Source organism: Copadichromis virginalis, linkage group LG12 (genome assembly GCF_057382275.1).
Source record: "Copadichromis virginalis isolate Kocher_CV1m ecotype Utaka linkage group LG12, C_Virginalis_male_GT1.1, whole genome shotgun sequence".
Taxonomy (NCBI): Eukaryota; Metazoa; Chordata; class Actinopteri; order Cichliformes; family Cichlidae; genus Copadichromis; species Copadichromis virginalis.
In genome coordinates, this window is record NC_140629.1 from 27,751,683 (window position 1) to 27,773,582 (window position 21,900).

Sequence of the window (21,900 nt, forward strand, 5' to 3'; positions counted from 1 at the left end):
ATGAAATTTTTAGGCAGTAGCCGCAACTTAGCAGATTCCTGCAGTCTTTAAAATATATCTATATCTATATATATATATATATATATATATATATATATATATATATATTTATTAATGATGGTGAACAAAACAAATGGAAAAACAATCCTAAGTTTGCCCTTCCTGTTTTGTTCTTTTATCTATCCCTAAGCACAAACATTGGAATCTTTTATTAAGAAGAAAACAGCGTTTTAACAAAATACTTTTTCTCCTATGTAGCTACTTTATGTGTTGTTTAATGTGTTACAATTGTAGAAGCTGGAAAGGCATATGGTCACGTATGCCCACGCGCAGACACAAACACTGGTGCACACACCCATACTTACACATATTCACTCACAGTCTGGCATTGGTGCTGGTGCCAGTGTATTGTTTAACTTGTTTAGTTTTTAGATAGGAATCCTCCCTCATTTTGGCTGTAAATGAACTGCATCAAAACAAAGAGCAATGAAAGAAAAAAAAAAAAGCAGGTCCAGAAACATGCTTGGCCGTCACGTAGATGAGAGTTGACATGGAGACATTTCGCTAATTACTCTGACATTAGGTCAGTAAAATGAAATCTAATGGAGCCCGTTATGATGAGCTTCCTGGTGAGCTGGCCATTCAGATGCTACAAAAAGCCCTAGAAAGTTTTTCTACGCATAGTTTCTCACCAACCATAGCTCAAAAAGTGCAGGGCTGTTTCTTCAAATCCCTGAACTGGGAACATGAAGGCTAAGCAAAAGCCCAAGCCAGCAAATTCCCAAGTAACTTTCATGGAAGTGACTCTGCGCAAGGCAATTAACACCCGGCTAGTCAAGTAGAAATGCTCAGAGAGCAACAGTGGGGAAACCTTGGCTCCCAGAGGTGTAAATGCGAGTAAATGAATGTGGGTGAAGCAGGGCATTTCTGAAAAGGAACGCAGCATGCTTGGTCAGTCTAGCCTGAGTAAATAAAGGTAAATAAATAAAAAAGTCTGATTTTTAGAGCCTAGCCACAGCAGAGGAAGCACTGTCATGCTGGTTTGAAAAAGATCCCCGAACACTGTCTAAAGAGCACAGCGGGGAACGCTGCCTTGGCCCACATCCTGTGCAAATTCACCCCATTTTGGTTTATTCAAAACACAATATTCTCATTACGCTCAGCTGGCTCGCTGCACTGTCATTTCATCTGGTTTTCCGCACACCAGCACATTAGCCCCTTTGGTCTAGTAATGTTCAGAACATAACCCATAAAGAACTATTGTAATATGTCTCTGCCTCATTATTGCCAGGTCAGTGTATGGAGCAATCCAGGAGAATAGGGTGCCTCGCATGGCTTGTTAATTCAACACCTCTCTCATTTAGAGCAACATTTGCACAGCTGGCCTTTTGAAGGGAGTTTAAACTATATACTCCCACATATATATGTAGTGACATTGCACATACACAGGCATACAAATCTTAGGCTGCTCTGACATCACTCCACACCACTGGCTCCTGCCCAACCTTCGGACCCCACCTTGGGAAATCACCCTGTGCCTGTCCAGCCACTAGGGCGTGAAATACACACCCCTTGAAAGCAACTGAAGTGGGTGGAGGGAATGAACGGTCGGGGTGGTGAGGGGCCAAAAGGTGGCGAGTAGCAAGCATGAGTGTGTGAGGTTTGGAGATGGAAAATGAGGGGGAAGAAAATGCAGAGGGGAATGTGTGTTAGACTGATCTGGAGGGAGCAGAGGGGGTGTTGATTAGAGGGCTTGAGTGGTGAGAGATGGAATTGAAGAAGGATTAAATGGACACTGAGTTTCAGGAGGAGGAAGAGGGAAAGGTGGGGGCCACTTTGAAAGGAGGTCCGGAGGTACGCTCTTGGCCTTGAGACTGGGGCTCCTTCACGCTTCACATCTCTGCAAGCCACTTGGGCCTGTGCTCAAGAGGAGAGTCAGCGCAACCTTTGTTACAGTTGAGGAGTGGGGAGTGACAAGGCATACCAGCATGTCTGACATGTCAGAGCAGTTGGCTGGGAGACCCAGAATCTGGTCGAATCTGATGCCGCCCATCTGTAGCCTCAGTACAGGACCGGACTGTTTTAATTGACAAAAGCCGCCCGAGGGAGGATATGAGATCGTGCTTGAAGGAGAAAACAAAAAATGTGGTTGGTAAATCGGGAACTTATTAAATGGGCATCGAGTTTTTTCAGCAGGTAAATAAGACCGCCACATACGATGCACAACCCTAATCATAGCTAAAGGATGAGAGGAAGTTAGTCGAAGAAAGTCTTTTTTTTTTTTTTACCTGAAAGACAAATAGAAATATGCATGATTAGATTTAAGCTTTGCTCAAGTCCCCAGTTGGATAAATTCATCCTTATTCGGTTCTCTCAAAGAGCTCCCTTTAATGTCACCCAGCAAAGGGAAGTGATGAAATGGAGCAATTATGTATCCATTTGTGCTATTCAGGTGAAACCAGGTGTAAAATTTCCAATCTGTGCACCTGCTGTATCTTCAATTCATTGTGCTTCTCCAACAGTGTTGCCCGTTAGATGGTAATATCCAAAATATGGACAAAATATTACACGCAATAAATCTATTTACCATTATCATATTGCTTCCAGAGAAAAGGATTGCTCTTCCTGTGCAAGCTTACGGACAAAATTGCAATAGCTAAGCGATCGCAGCCGATGAAACCAACACATCTTATAGACTTGAACTAAATTGTTAAGTTGTGCTGTAATAAGAAGAAAAACACATTGCAATTAAACAAAATTGTCCCTCATCAAGAAGAAACACACTTAATTTGATATCCAGACATTTAGGAATATGAGAAAGCAAACAGTGAAGCATTCTCATCTTGAAAGGGGATGAGTACAAAACAGATAGCTGAGTTATCTCCCGTCGGAGTGGAGATTAATTTTAATTTTCCAAACAGTTTGTGCAGATAAATATTCATGAACCACCTTGAAAAGTGATGGGCGACTATAAGGCGGTCAGCAGAGAAACCAACAAACCTCCCCTCCATTCTCTGCAGCTGTGCCGGGGGAGGGAAGTGGGGTTAGTTCATGATGAAAGACTCTCACTATCCACGACCTTTCCAGTCTAAAACAAAGATTTGCACAATTAACTACTTTTAAATGTCATCCAACTGCCAAATCTGCATATCAACACCAGGGCTTGCATAGAAATGAGGATGTTTGTAGAGGAAATCATTTTTCTCCACTGTCCCATCCCAATGCCACCAAATGAGTTCTTTCTCGTTTTAGCCAGCAAGGAAATGTAAATGTCAACATATCTTGTGTGGAGATCCTTCTGTTACTAATTAACCTTTGCCGTTTAGAAGCTAGACTGAGCTCTGCCTAAACACTGCAATTAACTCAAGCTTCAAAAGACAGGGAGACAACATCTACATGGAGCCTGCAAAGGAGGAAATCACACCGACTTCATTATCCATGCCGACACACATACTTTGCACCCCTCACGTATTTTGGGGTTCTCGTAGGTTGATATTTCCCCCAGGCAGCAGGAATGAGTCTATTGGGAGGATGTCAAAATTTAGTGGATTAACAAATCTAATTTCTTTTTATCTTCATAAGCTTGGACAGGAAAGCTAGTTTCGTTATAGCCCCTGGTGAGAGGAAAACCATAATGTGGAAATCTGTAATCGTAAATCTCCGTATTTAAAGCTGAGGACTGCTGACGTCTGTCATGTTCAAGTTCAACTTCCAGATGCAGGGACTGGGAAGAAAATTTGTCCTGTGGCAAACTGAAGACTTTGGTGATCTAAACAAGTGAACGAGCCAGTGTAATTTAAAAGCTGTCTTCCGTGTGGGTCTCCTTTGGGCTTGAGCTTCACAGGCTCCTCTGGAGTCATGAATGCCAACATTTAGCTCGTTCTTCAGCTCAAGGGCAGTGTCAGTTACAAAGTCAACCCATTAACATCTTCACTCTTTAACGCCATGCTCTTTCTTCTTAACAGAAGAACCAACACGAGTCAATAGGCAGGTAGGTAAGCAAGTGAAATACCTCTGTTTTCCCCTGGGAGGAGACTAAAAACGCTATATAGTGGGCAGGAATTTGTTTCTCTGATGTGATGTTAAAAAACCGAAGGAGTTACCCCAGGACTGATGCACACAAATGACTGACATAATTTCCAGGAGAAAGGAAGTATCTGGGCTTTAAGAGGGTAAGGGTGAAGCTGAGTAAATGCTGGGGAGGTGCCAGAATAAAGCTGATACCATGTAGAGTGAAAAGGATGAAGGAGAGCTTTAGCAGACTAGACCCTCCACAGTTGGACAGTCTGTAAGGGGAGAAAGTGAGTAAAAGGAAACCCTTTAACGACAAGGAAGGTATCTCTGGCAAACATGATCAGCCGAGCTTTTGTTGCAGACAAGATATGGCTAGTTCAAGAAAGCTGAGAAGATAAACCTTTGTGTGACATGAAGTGATATTAACAGCAAAGTGACAGGTCTTAAATTATATCAAATGACTAAAAATAAAAAACGTCAGCCCTCATTGCTGGGGGCACCACGGGCAAGATCAGAAAGTTAATACATCTATTATTCAACCACAACTATCAAGGTTTCTTCCTGAAGAAATACTAACAGGTTCTGGCATACTTAGCTCCTGCAGCACAGCAATACCTAAGGAAGGTGCACTGCTGAAACACAGCCTTCATCATTACTAGATGCACTGCATCAATCCTTGTGAGGAAGTTCAAACAAGCTTTGGCCCTTTTCACTTGAGGACATCCGTCAATGTCAGCCATGATTAGGTCTTGAAAAAATACAAATTTCTTGGGAAGACTAGACTAACGTCCTTGCAGGTCCGACATGACAAATGTCCTGTATGGTCAGCGTCAATTCTTATCAGCACCTCATTAAAAATGTAATGATCACATGAATATTTACCAAGTTTAATTATGGCTCCATATAGCTATTCTGTCATGCCCTGCACCCCCTTTTCCTTTCCAGGAGGGCAGTCTCTCATCTAAGTTCCAGCTGAATGCGTCCTTCCACCTTGATGAATATTGCAAAAGTCCAAGGAGAGCTAGCCGCTGATGGAATCCACCTCAATCAGCAAGAGAATCAATGGCATACATTCACATTTGCAAAGGCTCTAATTGGCAGCAGTAAAATTCAGCAATTTACCCATGAGAGAAATGGGAGTGGAGTGCAAGGAGATCAGCTCATTTGTAACAGAATTTATTTTTTATTTTTTAAACAACTTGTCCTTCTAAAAACAGGAGGCTTGCAACAGATGAGAAGCCCAAGCAAAACTATTAATGTCTCTGCTTGTCTGGACTAGTTATTGAAGTAGGGATGCAACACTGGAGCTTTTTCATTAAGGTTTTAGCCAGAACTGGCAGTATTTGGTTTATTTCTCTTTACCTGTGTTCTGCTCAAATATAGTCTCAACTAATATAATGTAAAGATCTGATATCACAACTGTTATTCCTTCTGACAAATAGTATTCAGTAACTGGCCTTTTGAAAAGTTGATAGAACCGATGAGCAGTTTAAAACAAAAATTAACAATTTATGAAGTTAGTACTAATTGTTAGACCCTTAATTCTCAATATTTCAAAATTATATTTTCAACTATACAATAAGAAATGTGTTGTATGTATTCTTTATGTACACTACTGTGCAAAAGTCTTGAGCTGCTCCTCATTTTGTAAATGTTGCTAGGAAAATGGTAAATAGACGGAGCAATTCATTGAAACAATGGAAATGCAGTAAAAAGGCAAAACACAGAGTTTGTACATTTCTAATGTGCTTAAACATTTTCCACCATTCTTCAACACAGTCTCACCTCTCCTGGGCAAACGTTTAAGTAATTTTTTAAAGTAGTGTTTAGGAATAGTTCTCCAGATTTCTCGTAGGACATTCAAAGTTCTTTGGATGTTGGCTGTCAAGATGATCCCACACTGCTTTAAAAATGTTGAGGTCAAGACTCTAAGGAGGCCAATCTATGACTGATAGTGTTTCATTGTGTATTTTTCTGTCCAGGTATGCTTTTACTGCACTGGCACTGTGTTCGGGATCACTGGAAAGCATCTGTCTCTCAGATGCTTTTGCCACTGACTTTCAGTCCTTTTCCTGTGCGATTTCCTCAGCCTTTTCTCCTAGGTTCTCTTCGTTAAGACTGACTTCTTGACAGCCCATACTTCCATTGAGATCATTTCTGATGAGACTTTGGTGAACAGTAGATGCCTCAACTGAATGCAACTCTCACGTCCTGTGTTAGATCTTTGTTGGATTCCCCACCCCCGCATTTCTTCAGGCACTTTCAGATACTGTTCATACATTGGAGATAGCTTGTTAAACATCCCACTTCTTTTGTCCACCACCTGCAACGCACTATACATCATGTCAAGATATGGCATAAGTTTGGATAATAGCTCGTTGGGAATCACCTTGTTGGTGCAGAACTGTTGCCATATTTTGCAAATTCCACTAAAGAAAGTAACAAAGTACACCAAAATGCAAAAAACAGTCGGTTCTTTAAGTTTTCTGCAGACAGAATTGGCTGATCCCTTGACTTATTCTATGCTTGAATGATTGATAGGTCAGTGTTAAGTGACTAAGCAAATAAAGTAACCATGCTCTAAAAGACTGGACTGAAAAAGCAGCCAACAACAATCTTGAAAAATCTTCAGAAAGGCTCAAGGCCACTTCAAACAAAAAAAACAAAAAAATCAAAAGACTTTTGCACAGTACAGTCTTCTCAACATAACAAAAACAAAAGGTAAACAAAACCTGATAAAACAGCTCCCTATGTGTTTATTCAGATTATGAAAAGTCATTTAGCTGATAATCAAGTGAACAGAGCCTCAAGTTGATACAAATTGTGTTGACAACACAAATAATCCATCTGGGAAGAACCAGCCTTTGTATCCTTTTTGATGCCATCTCCGGTGTTTAATCACTGAACACGAAACACACTGAACAGTAAAACAGGCCTTTATAAGAGGGGGACATATTGAGTGACATCTTCTTAGCTCTTTGAGTCCTTTGCTGTCCTGCTGGGCAGCAAGCTGATGCATCCTCACTTTGTCTCAGATGTAAAAATTCTGTCCAAAGTGCCGAACTTGAAAGTCTATCCCAGTGGAAATGCAGGTTTATTATTTGTTCGGGTGCTCAGTAGAAAAGAGATGATCGAAGCACAGTTTAGGGTTGAAAACATCTTTATTTCTAAAAATACAGAGGCTTTGGTATGTCATACTCATACATTCCAAGGCCTTAGGTTCCAAAGAAAAACATGCTGGTATCCCTATTTGCATTTTACCTCAGAATGCAGTTTGTGTTAAATTTCACCATTCTAGCATTATAAATAGTATGCCCTTTTTGTTGATATGCAACTCATATAATAAAGGGTCTGGAAATCCTGATGGAAAAAATGTTTAAGTGCTCAACAGATGTTGTAAAATGAGCGGAAAAGTGTTCCACTGGCGTTCTGAATATTCCTCTCCTGACCTGACTCAATTCCAGACATACAGAAAGAAATGAGGGGGGGAAAAAAAGCTTGAAGTAGTAGTGTTTTATTCATCTTTATGTAAATCCAGTCATTTACGGTTGCCTTAACAAATCAGGAATCAAGTGTGTCAACATCTAGCAGAGAAGGAAGTGCATATGGGGATTACAAAAGAACAGAAATAGAACAAAAGCAGATCGAGGGAGAAACCCTCCGTCGGTTAAAGTCTACAAATCCTGACACGAATAAAATGAACATGTTTTTAAATTGTCTGAATTCGCTATGTGCTGTTGAAAGTTTACAGTAATACTCTAAATTCTATACTCAGTAAGCTATTGTTCATATCAGAGTGACTTGGAGGCTGAGCCCCGAGCTGCTTCACACCATAGAAAAATATTTGCATTTTTAAATGTACATTGCTGAATTTCTAAAGAATGGATGAAAACGATGATTCTCACCTTGCAACTTCTTCTCACTCTGGTGTTAGGCCCAAGCCAGTTTTTTCTTTTCTTTGCATCCTACACAACTAAGAAAGAGAAACTGCTCGTTGCTACATAGCAAATGTTACAAGTATATGCTCAAAACCAATATTCCAATAAGTAAACCCCACACAGTATTTATTTATATATATATGTATATATATATATGTATATATGAAATCACATACACTTCAAAAAAAAGTTGAGATGCTAAGTGAAACATTTAAAATAGAACTAAGACATTGTATCAAATGTTGAAATTGAGAAATTATGCTGTATATTGAAAAATATATTACGACTTTGAATTTCATGCCAAATTGGCAGACCTGGCTTGCAGACAGATCAGTCAGCAGACACGCTCTGACTACGAAGCCATGCTGTTGCAATATATGCAGAAAATGGTTTGTCATTGTTTTGCTGAAATAAGCAAACCATTCACTGAAAAGTCCTTGTTGGGATGGCACATGTTGCTGGAAAAACTTGCATATATTCAGCATTTAAAGTGACTTCAGAGGGGTGTAACCACCATACCATGTGCACTAATGCATCCTTATACAATCGGAGGATTTTGGCTATTAAACTATGCACTAATGAGCCAAAAGTGTGGGCTACATTCTGTTTCCCAAATCTCAACTTTTCCCTCCCCCTACTGATACCCAATTCAAAATGAGCATTTCTCAGTTACAACATTTAATGTGTTGACTTGTCTTTTTTTTTTCCAATAAAATCTAATATAATTTCTACAATTGGATGGCATTTGCAAACCACTTAAGGCTTAACACTTTCGCTTAATTATCATGATGACTGTGGTTAATATTCTTATAATATGGCCCATCATTTTTGGGTAAAGGCAACTACTATTTCAAGCACTGTTAAATTTCTCAACATAACGCTCCGTTTCGTGCACGGAAATAGAGCACACTTGATTCCAGGTAAAACGGATGCCAATTTCATCTTCACATTTCAAAATGCTCCATATCCTGCTGAGACAGTAAGGTCACGATCTCACTGCAAACATGCACATTTCAATGCTTTCTTCTTGCCATAAATTTTCCACAGTTCTGACTTCTTCTGGAGTGAATCGTCCTTTTGTATGATAACAATGTGCATACTGAATCACTGCAAAGAGCTCTGTCCTTGCCAAAAATCTCACCAAGTGTACTTGTACAAGTCTGCAGGCGCTTTTAATACTGTACTGAACATCCAAGAACGAAAAAAAAAGTTTCAAGTGGACAAAATAAACGTAACTAATTTCAAATAACCTTAAGTGAGGTCTGAGGTCCTGGCCGTTCAGTTGTTGTCTGCTCTGAGGCAGTAAGATGATGCCTCCTGGGGCGACAGAGGTGCAGTGTAGATCACCAGTTCTGGTTGGTGAATTAATTTTTCTGTTTTGAAGTTATTTCACTAAAATAATTCTGGTCCAGTGGTTTCTGAATGTTTGTCGTCTGAATCTTTTTATTCAAGACCAAAGCTTTAGCCTTGCAACTTTACCTCTAATCACCCCACCACGATACAGAGAAGTGAAACGGTATGAGGAGTGATACTCCTTACCTTTGCCTAGAGCAGATATCACTACATCGCCTGACTGAATTGTAAAATCTCATACTGAAGAGATTTGCTTCAAATAAAACTAATGGACTCAGACTTTGTGTCTGTGAGTGTGTAGCTACATGTTCACATGCATGTTTGAACAGTCAATGAGAAGCAAACATGACTGAGCTTCGCATTTTGTGTGCGTATACAAAAAAGGGCCTTTGTATAGCAAATGTGTTTTATGTGCTTATGTGTGCGTGTGTTTGTTGAGCGTGTCTGTGTGATCCAGCAGTAGCTACGAAGTGTTTGATGTGTTGGGACTCCAGCCCATTTGATAAGCTCTCTCCAGGGTTCTCTTGCAGTCCTGCATCACTGTGCTGAACACAATGTGAGGGTACTGGACCACCAGCCTCTCCACTGTCTCCTCGTTGACCTGCAAATACGAACACAAAGACATGCGCTGTTAACATATGATCGTGTTTTGTCTTAGCTTTAGACCTTCTAACACACTACTGTTGCTTCTATCAATCTTACATTTTTAAAGTTCCGGTTTAAGGAGCCAGCTTATGTTTGAGCACATCACCGAAATAATAAAGAGTTAAAGTCCAACGCAAAAATTTTAGTATTGGAATTCTGTCTATTCAGATGGTGGTGGGTTTATAGTTGTTTTACACCAAGGGTGGGGAACTCCAGGCCTCGAGGGCCAGTGTCCTGTAGATTTTAGATATAACTCTGGGTCAGCACACTTGAATCAAATGATTAGTTCATTACCAGGCCTCTGGGGAACTTAAAGACATGTTGAGGGATTATGTAGCCATTTAAATCAGCTGGACATGTCTAAAACCTGCAGGACACAGGCCCTTGAGCCCTGAAGTTCCCCCACCCGTGCTTTGCACAGTAGTAGGATGGATGCTACAGTTCTTGACATCATCCTTAGTTGTAGTATTACTGAAGTTTAGTCTGCTATGATGGCTGGAACAGAAAGACCTTAGAGAAATGCTTCTTTAGTCTCACTCAGTATGCAATATTATAAAACCTTGGATAAACAAAATGTAAATGTGCACTGTGTCATTTTTTTCCTTCTCCTTTTCAAAATGCTACCAAAGGCATTCACTAGCCCTTGGGATCTAAGTCCACCTTAATGATATGATCGTAGTTTTATTAATGAAAGAAAACAGGAGAAGTCGTAGATATGTAGACTAGCTTTTGTTTGCAGCACTAATGTCTTTCAATATTTCCATTCAATCACTTAATAATGTATTTTCAGTGGCAGTGATGGAGGATAAAAAAAAAAAAGTATAGTCCTCCTGTCTAAAAGTATATGCTTACAGGCTTCAGGAAAAACAAGTCACATCAAATGGATTCATTTTGAAGTTACTGAAGAAGTGACGTACAAACATTTCCTCAGACAGTATTTCTTTTCTAGCCTAAAAAAAAGAAAATATCCTGTGACTGGCAGCTCTCTGGTTGAAAATGCCGTGATGATGCCAGAGGTCAGAATGCTTCAAGCTGATAGGAGGCCAACAGTAATTTAAATAAGCATTTGTTACAACTGAAGTATGCAGAAGAGTATCTCTGAACACACAACACGGGGAACCTTAAAGCAGATGAGCTACAGCAGCAGAAGATTACACCGGGTGCCACTCCAGTCAGCTAAGAATGAGTAACTGAGGCTGCTATTCACATGGGCTCGCTAAAATTGACCAACAGAATAGAGAAATGTTGCCTGGTCTGATGAGTCTGCTATGATATTCAGATGGTAGAGTCAGAATTTGGCATAAACAACATGAAAGCATGGATCTATTCTGCCTTGTATCAGTGGTTCACGCTGGCAGCGGTGGCGTAATGTGTGGGTACAATTTGGGCCTCTTAGTACCAACTGAACACTGTTTGAAAAGCCTACCCGAGTAGGTTGTTGACAATGTCCATCATTCCTGACTACAGTGTACCCAGGATACAATTTTGGATGTGCAGCTATCAAATCTGCAGCAACCGTGTGATGCCTTCATGTCAATATTCCCCCAAATTTCTGATAAAGGTCCAACCTGATACTAGTGAGATATAAGCAAGTGTTTTCTTCTACAGATTCAGTGCAGCAGACTTTGTTCCGGTTGTTTTCAGTTAAAAGCAAGTGATTTGCGAGAGGATTATAGAATTTCCTCCATGGACAGGAGGATAAAGAGCAAAAAAAAAACTGTTGTAAAATGAATACATAGACAACTTTCTTTGGACAGAGAAAAAAGCCTTTAAGATTCCCGTAAAGGTTATTAGGACACAGCCAATTGCTGACTTGAACTTCTGGTTAAATACAACTCTTTTTTGGTAGCAATTCATTTTTTACAAGCACTTAATAAATGTATAATATAAATACATTTAAGCTATAAAATGATAAACAGTAATGATAAATTTTGACTATTGTCCAGGTTGGAGGTGCCATGATTTGTGCGATCACTTACCCCATTTCAGAATAGATTTCCAGGAGGTTGTTGGTTTATTCTTTAAAATAAAAGCTTACAAGGATATACATTTAACAGAAATATGGTTTTAGGTCCAATAAACTATTAAATTGATTAAATAAAAATATGGTTAATGACCTAATTAAGACTAGCAGAAACCCTGCTTGGCCTCTTAGTGCCTTGTACAAATTGAACTACTATGAACGATAGCTGATTCTGTAGGAGCATGCCGTGTGCGTGCTCATATGCACATACAGCTAGACTGTCGTTATGGGTGAAGCACCAGTGGACAGCTGAGATCACCAGGCTAATAAGGCCCTCATGTTCTCAGAGGACAAGAAAGACAAGGAGCTAATAGCTACTCTAGCACTTCTCTGCCAGTCAAACACTGTCGGGCCACTTAGAGCCAAGAGTGAGAAAGCCTGAGAATATGACAAAGAACAGAGGCACAGTAACCCTAGAGACCTTGAGGGGTTAACCGCAACCCACCCAGAACCAACCCCCCCTACCCACCCGTGAGCATGACACTTTCCAGGGGAAATCATGTATAAACACTTACACACATGTTGACGACACAGTCATCTGATGTTGCCAGTGACAAAACAAGTTTCACAGTTTCCCTGAGCTTAACGGCCAAACGCCCGTTGGTGTCTGTGTTTAGTATCACAAGAGTCTTGCATCCCCACAGTTCCCTGACTCTTGCTTGGGTTATGATCTCTTCTGGGTGTCATTATATCTGTCTAATTCATTATTGTTCTTCATTGAATACAAACTTCTTAAGCAGTGGAAATCAGCAATTTATAGTGACAAAACAATGGAAAGACAAATGCAAGACAGACAGAGTTAATTTATTTCTCTAAATCTGCTGAAAAGAATGAATGAGCCGGGAGACCACCAATGTCTCCTGGTTCACAGAAGGTGGATGGAAACTCTGCATAAAACAAGTAAATCCAATAAGACTAAAAGGCAACAACATCCTGTTAGTCTTCCCTTTGACTGCCAAAGTACAAACAAGCGAGCTGAAGTTAAGGTGCTTGATGCCAAAACCCAGAGTCTTTTAGGAAAGCAGTGTTACAAGACTAATGTAATAAAATCACAACAGGCACAGGGTCAAAAAAGGAATTCTTAATGTCATCTCTCTTTTTTTCTTAGTGGGAGGGGGAGACCTCATGTTAAATGCTCAAGATGCCTACTCTCAGCTCTCTCTTTTCACTCAGTGTTGAAGGGAAAGACAATAACAAACAGTAGAAGATGTTGTAATTTTAAATAACTCTCTGAGCTCCAATTCTGGAAAAACACTTTGAATCATCAGCAGGCAAACAAACGAGAAACGAGAAATGGAAATGAGAAAGTTCCAGCAACTCATTCACCGTTGTGATCAGGGATACTTTAGTAAAGCTGAGTCTTTAATAAAACAGTGTTTCAGGATATTGCTTTAAAGAATTCACATTATTATAAGATATTATATTCCAATTGCTACGCAAATCATCACATATCCTCAAGTACTGTGAAAGATAAAAGTGAACAAGTGAAGCGTTGCCGTGGAGTATACATCGAGCCATGAAAGGGGATAACAATCAAAGAGTTCCTGCAGATGTCTGAATATCTCAGTATTTTTCTACACGAGAATCGCTGGCTGGGCCATAAGTTACCCTCACAAGGCCTTTTATGGTATGTTTTTGGATGTGTTTCAGGCCACCTGTTTTTATGCACATTTTGAATGTGTCACAAAAAAATCAGGGTGGAAATCACCCTTTCCCTTCTCTCCTAGTTACACTTGCACACTTGTAGCTACTTAAGTTTCTGTGATGTATACAGTTGCTTCTTTGTATAATCCCAGACTGAATACACAATGTTTTGATTAGGGCTTGGTAGGGGTCATACCATCTGTTGCAGGACTCCCCATCCTCTTTGTACCTGGATATGGTCCTTCATGACTTTGCTTTGGTTGGCCTGAAATGCTTTAAATTACACGATCCAAGACTGTCCTCTTCATCTGCAGCGATTTAATAGCATCTAACGAAAACATATGGTTGGATGTGCCCACTTTGTCATACAGTCACAAAAGTAGTGACTGGAAAAACACATTATAGTGAATTTTGTTTTGCAGCTTTTGAAAGATTGATAAAAAAAAACAAAAAAAAAAACGCTTTGCCATTTGGATGGAAACTTGTTTAATCATGTCAGGTTCTCACACAAGCTCCTATAACTAGTAGGTACTTATGGTTTTGGGAGACTAGGCCGGTTCTAGCTATAGGCAGATGTGGGATCAGCCAACCCAAACTGACGAAAGCAATGAAAAATTAGTCATATTTTTTCAGCCAATAGAAAAGCACCCAAGAAAGCATGAGTAATGTGCAAACTGCCTAAGGCCCGCTTCCAAAGTCTCCCCTTGTACCGCCTCTTAACGTGATCAGAGGCACAAACACACAGAGGTCAGAAGAAGCAGACAGCTGTGTCTCTCGGAGGCTGCACAGGTGTCCAACTATGAACTCAGAGCAACAAGTGAACTACACCAACATGGTCCCACTGCTTGTGAGGCAATCACACACACTCCTGGTTAAAAGTGTTGTGAAGCTTTCTCCCCCTCCTTTGGTTTAGGCTATCACGTGTAATTTAAGGATAGATAATTGCTGACATGTTTTGGTCTGTGAAAACATTGCTCCTGTGAAATCCTTGGGAGACTAAACTATTTCCATCTTTTTTGACTGACTGTGCTGTCAGAGTAGCTGCTGCTGTGAGTATGAAAGTTCCTTTAGATGAATGTTATGTGCTTTATAATATTCTTGAGTATTTTTATCTAAGGACTACTTTGAGCCTCACAGTATAGAAATCAGCTCTAATTGAGCACGTTTAGTGGCAGACTGGCCATCGGAAGTACAGTACCTGGAATGCATCCTGGTGAGCTAAAGGTCATTTTGGCCTGCTGCAAATAAGCTGATGGACTTTTCAGAATCCACATCAAGCGTGACTCTGTCGCCCACTCTCAGAGCCTGAATCCTCTTGCTACAGTGTATCCATTATGCACGCACTGCAAAGACTTACCCAAATGCACACATGCAGCTTACCCTTCTCCCTTACTGTTTCTGCAAGGCATGCAACGTCTATCTGCTGCTCTAAACATAATGTTAGAGAACTCACAGGAAAGGTGGAGAAGATAGGGAGAGAGAACACTAGGCAGATCATCTGAGCATGTCTGAATTGCTGTACTTTTTGTTTAGTTTCAGCGCGTATGTGTCTTTTAGGAATTTTCATCATTTTGCTCAGTGTTTGAATATAAATATTTTCATTTGAAAGTTTGACCTCAGTCTATATCTTATTCAGTGATCATGAGCTGCAAACTACTTCTTTTGGTTGTCAGTGTCTAGCTCTGCATATCAGACTGTATTCTGATTGGTGCACCGATATAGCCGTAGCAGACATCGAAAGCTCAGGTTCAGACAGCTTTGTCTCGTCGCCCCAAAGTTTTGCTTTTGTAGTCTGGAAAACTTTCAGATACATATAGTGGACAAGTTTCACCTGTAGGGGTTTTGCATCTTTCTTGCAGTAATTAAGACAACCATAGTATTTAAAAATAAAATGTTGGTTTTTATAATACTTATAAAAATCTTTATTAACCATAAATAATACTTTTAATTCTTCTTAATTAATTCTTTTTCATTTTCTCCAACCCATCTCCCACACTCTTTTTTTAGTTTAACTGATCCAAAAATAGAAAAGCAAATAGCTTACTGATAGCGCTATTATTTGCCTTTTGCTAAGACATCCAATAGCATCGTTAAAGTGAATTCTTTTAGTCGTGTACAGAAAATGTGGTAACAATAGTACATAACACATGGGGTTTGCCTAAATGGCCTGAGATTGATTCAAATTCCTGGCCTGAATTATTTATTTCAATCCAACCTTGAGCTCTTTTATTTCTCAGAAGAGATCCTGAAATGTACATCCAATCTAGAGGGAGAGACATTATACATTAAAATTGATTTTAGTAAATATTAAACTTATTCCCCAACTATTTTCATCATGCATTACTGCATCTGCAATGGCACTATATATAGCAGGATTTATTATCACTATTTTGACAGACTCAAACTCAAAGTCAACACTCTTGGAGATGATTCTGTGTCTATTGTATGTAGAACAAACATACAGATCCCTGCTCTTCTTCAGCCTGTGAGAATCATCGCACAGCTGCTGCATATGACTTGAAACAAATAATATTAATCACTGTAGTGTGGTAATGATGATTATTATGTTTTTGTAGGGATCATGTACAAACCATTTAAAGCAGCGGCGTCCAGGGTGCCACTTGGCTTATGCTCACAATATATAAGCACTGCAGGCCTGGCAAGTAAGTATAAAGTAAGTATAATAATGAAGAAACAAACATAATGGTTTAACAGCTGTCTCCTTTTCCTGTTTTTAAATTTTATTCAGGCGTCATGTCTGGGATCCTTTTAACAAATTCTCCAGCTGGCGCCAAAAGACACAAGCATAGACTTTACTATAATTTTAACTGATATATCTTGCTTTAATGTAAGGTCATTCACTGTCTTTATTAAGTGGACACAGTGAAATGAGAGAGAAGTCGAGAGATGGAACAAAGGTTTAAAAGATCGACACACACCCTCCCACTCGCAGACAAACACCTGCAGTTTGCCTGCAAAGATGGCAGGGACAAAAAACAAGAGAAGAAAAGCTTAACCAAGGCCTCCAAACGCACAGAGAGAAGTTAAGTTTGTTATGACATATGGCTGAGCCTCATTAACAGATAAAATGACAACCCCCTGATTGCCTTCATAACATATTATGCTGTATTCTTGAAAAGAGAATGAAACATTCCCTAGCTCGTTAATCAGGGCTTAATTACAATTAAAACAGATCTAAAGAATAGACCTGTCACGCTGATGGGAGGCCATAACATTCATTAATGCTAATTTAGTGCAGCTCCACTTGCTCAGCAAACATGGCACACACAACACGGCTCCCAATCAAAATGCTGAATCATTTCCTAATTGCTGGTTGTGGCAATGCTAAATGTTTGAGCTTCAACAAGATTGCTTTGATGGAAATCATGAAAACACTCGCTATTGTCCTGACCTGGGTTCTTCTTCTTTTCCCCCCCCACTGTCACATACAATGGGGCATGAAATAACTGCAATTCAAATATTTTACTTTGTGATGAACGGCTGATGTTTCTTTTTCTTTTGGACATTAAAGACTATATACGTTTTATGTTGATATAACGCAACGATTCCTTGTCCTGGTTTTGAGATTTATTCTATTATTTTGCAGGGTGGAGCCTACGCTGTGGACCAAAAAAAATCCACTGACTTGGACGTTCATACATCATAGCATCCCTTGCAGTAGCCTGGCAGCGAGCCTTACTGTAAGATCTTTCTGCCTACAAACGACAGCCATCTGTAAAGAAACACTGTCGCAGCAAATACCCAGAGTTCACGGATACAGTCCTTCTCTTTTCAGCTTGAACAACGCTGCGTGCCCTTTGCACAGCTGTGAGTTATGTGAAATGAGATGTGATGACATCACCACACCTGCTTGGTATTTGCAGCTCAAAGCTGAAGTTTGACATGAAGGTCAGACCATATGCTGTAGGTAACTGGCAGGTACAGAGGGGAGTCCTCTGGTTACAATTGTGCCACTGACTTCTTCTAACCAGCCATTCAGCTGCTTCCTCTCCGACTGGGTAATATAGCGCTTAATGATATTTTGTTGCTTGGCAACATAAACTTAAAAATGCTATCAGACGATGGGGCCTGTAGTGACTGGAATGGTGCTTTAGATATATGGCTCCTTGAGGGATTCTCTTCTTTTTTTTAGCCCATGCAGGCCTGATCCACTGTACTGTACAACCCCGCCGTCGAACCTGCTGCCAAATCTGTAGGAGAGCCATATGATAGAGCAGATCGCTATTCACTGATGATTCTAATCTTTGAGAAGCATCTGGGAGAGCAGCCACAGCTATCTGGAGCAAAGCCTATACTTATGATATTTTCCCCCATTTTAACTTCAAAGATGCTGCCCTCTAGATCTAAGTGCGGTGTAATTCACCCTGATGGGAAATGCGCTGCTGTCAGGGTTTACAAGAGGGTGAGGGAGATGAGGGAAAAACAAAAAGATGTATGTCTGATATGTCGTTCGACAAAGAGCACCTTTTATGTGAACATGCTGCGCAGTAAATGAGATTACGTTGTAGGGTTGGATGTGCAAGCGCACACTGACAACCGCTCGTCTACTTTTACATGAGATGGCTGAATGTAAGCGACAGTAAGTTGTCAAGCTGACCTCTTGCTCTCTCTTGGAGTGCTCTTATGTGCTTTCTTCCTGCGAGCCCTCTCTTTTTTTAAGACTAATCCGCTGATGCAAAATGCACTCTATCACCACGTAAAATATGCATTTACCGCAAACACTGGGCCCTCTCTTGGTAAGCAGCACAGTAAAATCCATCGTAAAGATGACTAATGCCGCAGCCGTTCACATTCTCAGATGGAAAAAGAAGAATGGGGTTGTAAATCGATAATCAGATACACAAACATGAAGATGCACATCGTATTAGACCGTCATGGCGAGAACACACTCTTCGTGGTTCTAGCAATCAGGCGAGGGAAATGGAATAAACGGCGTAATCCACAGAGCGCTGTTTTGTTCGTAGCAACGTGACCCTGAGAAAGAAACAGAACACTGACGGTTGATATTGAACAATAATTTAAACGAATGTGCATTTTAGAGAAAAGATATGTTCCACGGTCCTTCTTATATTACAAAAATGTTTCTTCCCAAAAATGGCCCCACTATTTTATTCCTTTTTTGTTTTCAATAAATTCGGCACAGGTCTGCAGGGTTCTTTTCTTTGTCTCATCTCTTCCCATTTTCTTTGGCCATGTGGCAGCCATTGCTAGTTCCTGGCCCATAAAGAGAGACAAATAGCCCCCGTTCCCTGTCTGTTCCTATGTAGACAGTGTATCAGTCGACCAGTAAATACATTTGGGGTAAATGTTTAAAAAGCCTGTTTAAGCAGCAGAAGAATGCAGTGCATCAGGTCTTAGTAAAACACAGCTTAAATGAGTCTGGATTTAAACAGGTCAGATTTATAGCCTTCTTTAAACCGCTCAGAGGAAAAGCCCCCGTTGTAAAGTTTCCAAACGAGTAACTGGACAACTGAACAATAAGGAGATAAGGAGAGGAAAGAGGGAGTGGGGAATGTATGGGAAAAACAAGAAAGCAACAAACTAGGAGACGCAGGAGCAGAGAGAGAACAAAGAGATCCCCATAAACTTATTCTGAAGGATTCAATATTTCTAAATGATCTACTGATGCATTGGCTCAGAAGCTTAAAGGAACATACTTCTGACCAAAGAAGGTCTGAGTTTAAATATTTTGATTTTGTCTCAAAAAGCCAAGCAAGCCTTGCAGAAATCTGCAGCGCTTGGCTCTGAACGTGCGTTTAAAAACCAGGTCAGGCACTGTTTGCGACAACTAAGGTCTGGTCCTCCTCATCCCTGCACAATATCAGACAGCAGCAGAACTCAAAAGCAGGGTGTCAGTACAAACACTCGCACACGCACACACAAAGAAGAATGGGGGCTCAACTGAACAGGGTCAGAGAAAGAGGTTCTGGAGGCCAGATTCTTAAACCCCACACTCCATCACGCGTGACAAAGGTAACTAAAGGAATGTGTAAAAGGCTCAAGCCAATCCTTCTTTCCACACCGGCCATCTTATCGCTGCAGACTGGAGGAAAGCATACCGTAGCTCAAAAGGCTTTTTGCAATTTATTTGTCCATCATGGTTAAACCTATTAGGCCAAATATAATAAAGCTAATTAAAATCTAAGGTGTTTTGTTAATATAGGGTAGTGGCTCTAAAGGTGAAGGCAATCCATACACTCACAATGAATAAGTTTTCCTAACATAGTCCTCTAAAGTAAGATTTAGTTCTTTTTTTTTTTTTTGAGGCAAAGAGTTTGCACAAATTTTTTTAAGTTCTAGGAATTAATTAGATTTTACAGCGTAGCCAAAAGGTCCACAAAGTAATACTGTTAATTATAAAACTGTAATGCAATATTAATAAGTGTGTCTTAACAGATGGTTTTATTTATGCCAATAAAAAGAATACTTCCCTCACCACAGCGTACAGAGGCAAAATTACAGTGGATTTCTAAAACAATTAATATCTGACTAAAGTGCAGAATTTCAGCTTTAATTCAAAGACTTCAACAAATATTTTGCATTTGCTGTTTAACAATCAGCCATTTTTGAAAGCCTTCTTTCAAGGGGACAAAAGTACCTGGACAAGTGACTGATAACAGTTTGATAATGCCTGTTCGCTGTTCTGGTATTCCGTGACAAATTAAGGAGATAAAAAGATCTGGAGTTGCTTCCAAGTGTTGAACTTGGATTTGGTAGCTATTCACTGGAACTTTTAAAAACGAGGCCCAAGAAGATGTTGATGCAAGTGAAAGAGACCATCATTATGCTGAAAAACTAAAATAAACCTATCAGAGTATAATAAAAACTTTAGGAGCCGCCAAATCAACAATGGGGTACATTCTTAAAAAGAAGGAATGTGCTGGCGAGCTCAGCAAAACCAAAAGGCCTGAAAGACCACAGAAGATAACTAAAGCGTTTGATTGCAGAATCCTTTGTTTGCTTAACAAAAACCATCACAACACCAAGCCAAGTAAAAAAAACATAGATGCATTCACAAATATAACTGCACAGAGTTTACAACAAGGGGCAAAAACGCTGGTTACACTCAGTGATGTGACTTCTGTCAGGAGTATCCTGATGTGCAGAGGCTTATACTCTCTGCTCAGCTTCTGCTCAGGAAAATGACTAGACAGCACTTCTTATTCTTAAGGAGTCGGATCTCAACCCATTAGATCATTCTTTTCAAGTATTAAGGACAACAGTAATGGCACAGAGACCCATAAATAAGTAGAAACTAAAGGTGGCTACAGTAATGGCCTAGCAGATCATCAGGGAGAAAACAACATTTGTCCCTGGGTTCACTTCAGGGAACCATTCACTGCAAGGATTTTCATCTTTATTAAAAACAAGTATTACAAACAATCCTTCTATTTAAAATCACGCTAGCTTGTTTAATTAGTTTTGAGCTTCTGAAAATGGGGGACCGTTTTTAAAAGGGGCTGTAATTTCTAAGAAAGTTACCAAGTTAAACGCCTTGTTTAAAGCCCTTGAAATAAAGCCGAAACTCTGCACTTCAATCACATCTTGATTATTGAATTTGAAATCCACTGTTGTGGTGTAGAGATGCAAAATTCAAAAAATATGTCACTGTCCAAAAACATGATGATTTCTTTGGGATAAAGAAAGTTATTGTGACAAACCACATCACATGAGAGCAAACGTTCACAAGAATTTTGCATGAGAGCTGTAGATTAAAAACAGTTCAAATGGCATTATAGAGCATAAAAACATTGCTGGAAAAAATTCTCCCCAAAACAATAATAATACTTCTAGTATGGTGCTCTGAAAACAAAATGCTTTCATTACAGGAAATACAATAAAGCTTCCTGCTTACCTATTGGACAAACTAAGATTTCTTTTTGGTTTCTAAAATCGTAAACAAGCTAATTGGGTACTGGCAAACACACACGAAACACAAATTCCATAGCGGCTTACTGGAGGTCAAACACTCGCACAATTCCTTAAAGATAATCACAACAGAGCTACCTTGTTTAATTATTTTGCTTTGTATGACTCCCTTGTTATTCAGAATAAATAAATAAATAAATAACAAGGACAGCTTGACCCTGTCCTTTCGAAGAAAACCATTATACAAAATTCATAGCGACTCTTTAAAGACCACAAGCAGTAGATTACGTCTGTAAACTGGTCAAAGTCAAAAAGCAGTGGCCAGCACTCAGTGATCTCATTTGAAGGCTGAAGTGTGCACAACACCTACAGCTGGGTTATTATCCTGAATTA

At 39.8% G+C, this 21,900-nt stretch overlaps 1 protein-coding gene across 1 annotated transcript in view; it reads right to left on the bottom strand.

Annotated features, from left to right (window-relative positions):
- Nucleotides 1–7,156: 7,156 nt before the first annotated feature.
- Nucleotides 7,157–21,900, bottom strand: part of fbxl17 (F-box and leucine-rich repeat protein 17) — a 225,130-nt gene continuing 210,386 nt past the window's right edge. The window contains exon 11 of the mRNA XM_085475747.1: nucleotides 7,157–9,906. Within this exon, the coding sequence (XP_085331873.1) occupies nucleotides 9,769–9,906 (138 nt within the window). The 3' untranslated portion in view covers nucleotides 7,157–9,768. The remainder of the gene's footprint in view (nucleotides 9,907–21,900) is intronic.